Source organism: Cynocephalus volans, chromosome X (genome assembly GCF_027409185.1).
Source record: "Cynocephalus volans isolate mCynVol1 chromosome X, mCynVol1.pri, whole genome shotgun sequence".
Lineage (NCBI taxonomy): Eukaryota > Metazoa > Chordata > Mammalia > Dermoptera > Cynocephalidae > Cynocephalus > Cynocephalus volans.
The window spans coordinates 148,780,933-148,782,617 of NC_084478.1; the positions used below are offsets into that span (position 1 = coordinate 148,780,933).

At 47.6% G+C, this 1,685-nt stretch overlaps 1 protein-coding gene across 1 annotated transcript; it reads right to left on the minus strand.

Annotated features, from left to right (window-relative positions):
- Positions 1–607: 607 nt before the first annotated feature.
- Positions 608–955, minus strand: LOC134367408 (diphosphoinositol polyphosphate phosphohydrolase NUDT4B-like). Its single transcript, XM_063084149.1, has one exon. The coding sequence runs from the start codon at positions 953–955 to the stop codon at positions 608–610; it is 348 nt and encodes a 115-aa protein (XP_062940219.1).
- Positions 956–1,685: the final 730 nt, after the last annotated feature.

Below are 1,685 nucleotides of genomic sequence, written 5' to 3' on the forward strand. Positions count from 1 at the left end.
TCTGCGTAAAGAGAGATTATCAGTAAAGGGAATTGACAACTGAGCCTGCTGAATAAAATTCCATGAATATAGTTTTCATGATAAGATGTATTTCCCCCTAAAAATCATCAACTCTATAGAGGTACACTTCATGTTAAACTATTATTATCTAGAGAAAATATCCATATCAAACAGTTAGTGACATAATACGGGTTGAGAAAAACAATTTAGGGGGAAAATTTACCCACAAGTAATCTGATCTGACAAAACAAACCAGACTGATGTCAAATGGACAAAAAACTGAGAAAACGTTGCAAAAAACCTGATAACCACAAATATATGGTTGGGGGTGGGGAACAGTTAAGCCATCTAAAAAATCATTCCACATGGCTTTGGCTTATTAAAATATTTTACACTTTTCTTTAAAAAAAAAAAAAAAAGATTTGAAAGCATCTGAAAAACATGCAAATTGTTTGAAAACCCTGCATGGAAAATTCAGACAGTTTGCAAGCCTCATTCAGATGTTTACCAAGGAAAGACAACTCTCCCCATGAGACATATGGTGGGAAAGGTCTTTATAATTCTCTCTGTGTTATACTAGATGGCAACCCAGAGGTCCGTGCAGCAGTTACAAACAAGGGGTATTATCTGAAAGGGACGGGACTGTGGTATTTGCTTTGGTTGGGGAACCACCCAGCTTCGGTTTTTCCAGATATTCTGCACGCACAGGTTTATGACACTGGAGAACTTGGATTGCATCTTCTACTTTGAACCACTCTCTCTCCCTGCCTTCATTAACAGGATCTTCCCAATCTTCTCCTAGCTCAGTGACTGTAAGAACATGAACACATGTTCTGTGCTTTCGGACTTGGTTCTGCTGCACGGTGCCCAGGAGTCTGCCTAATCTTCCTTTCACTCCAGCCTCCTCATCAACTTCCCCCAGGGCGGCGCCGCCAGGCCCCTCCTCGGGCTGCATTCCTCCTCCTGGGACAACCCACTGGTCGGGGCACCGACTGCTGCTCACCAGCAGCGCCTCGTCCTCCTGCTCGCTCCGGAAGCACAGGCGCGCTGCCCGCTTCTTGAAGCCCTCGCGGTCATAGGTCCGCGTCTGCTTGGGCTTGAGCTTGAGCTTGGGCTTGAGCTTCATCACAGAGGCCGGCGCTTGCTGCCGCTGCCGCTGCCGCCAGGAGAAGAGCGAGGCTCGGGAGCTGCGGCTCGCGCCACCGGGAGGCAGTTTCGAGAACCGGCGCCGCCGACTCGGCAGCCTTGGAATGGTTTGTAGTTGTGCATCTATTTGCGTGATGATTTGTTTAAAGTCCGAGTCCTCTTGTAGAGTGTAAGCTCCACAAGGGCGGGAACGTGGTCTGTTTTGCTTGCTCTTTTAACCCCACGTCCCTAGCTCAGTGCTTGGCACGTAATGGAGGCTCAATAAATACGAGTTTGAGAAACGGAATGAAAGCAGATGTGACAGCAGACTTTAGGGTTTGCAAGGTCGCGTGTGAAGTTAGGGGGGCAGAGGACTGTGGTCACAGAGACCTTTATGGGAGGAGCTGAATCAGGAAGCCGGTGCATTCAGGGCGTGTCAGAGAGTCAGAAATAGTAGGTCCCTGGCTCTGCAGGGCTGGACAAATGGTGACTCTAAAGAGGCTCTAGAGCGTAATAGCCTGGAATACACTGTAATAGCTTCTTAACTCCCATTTCTTCTC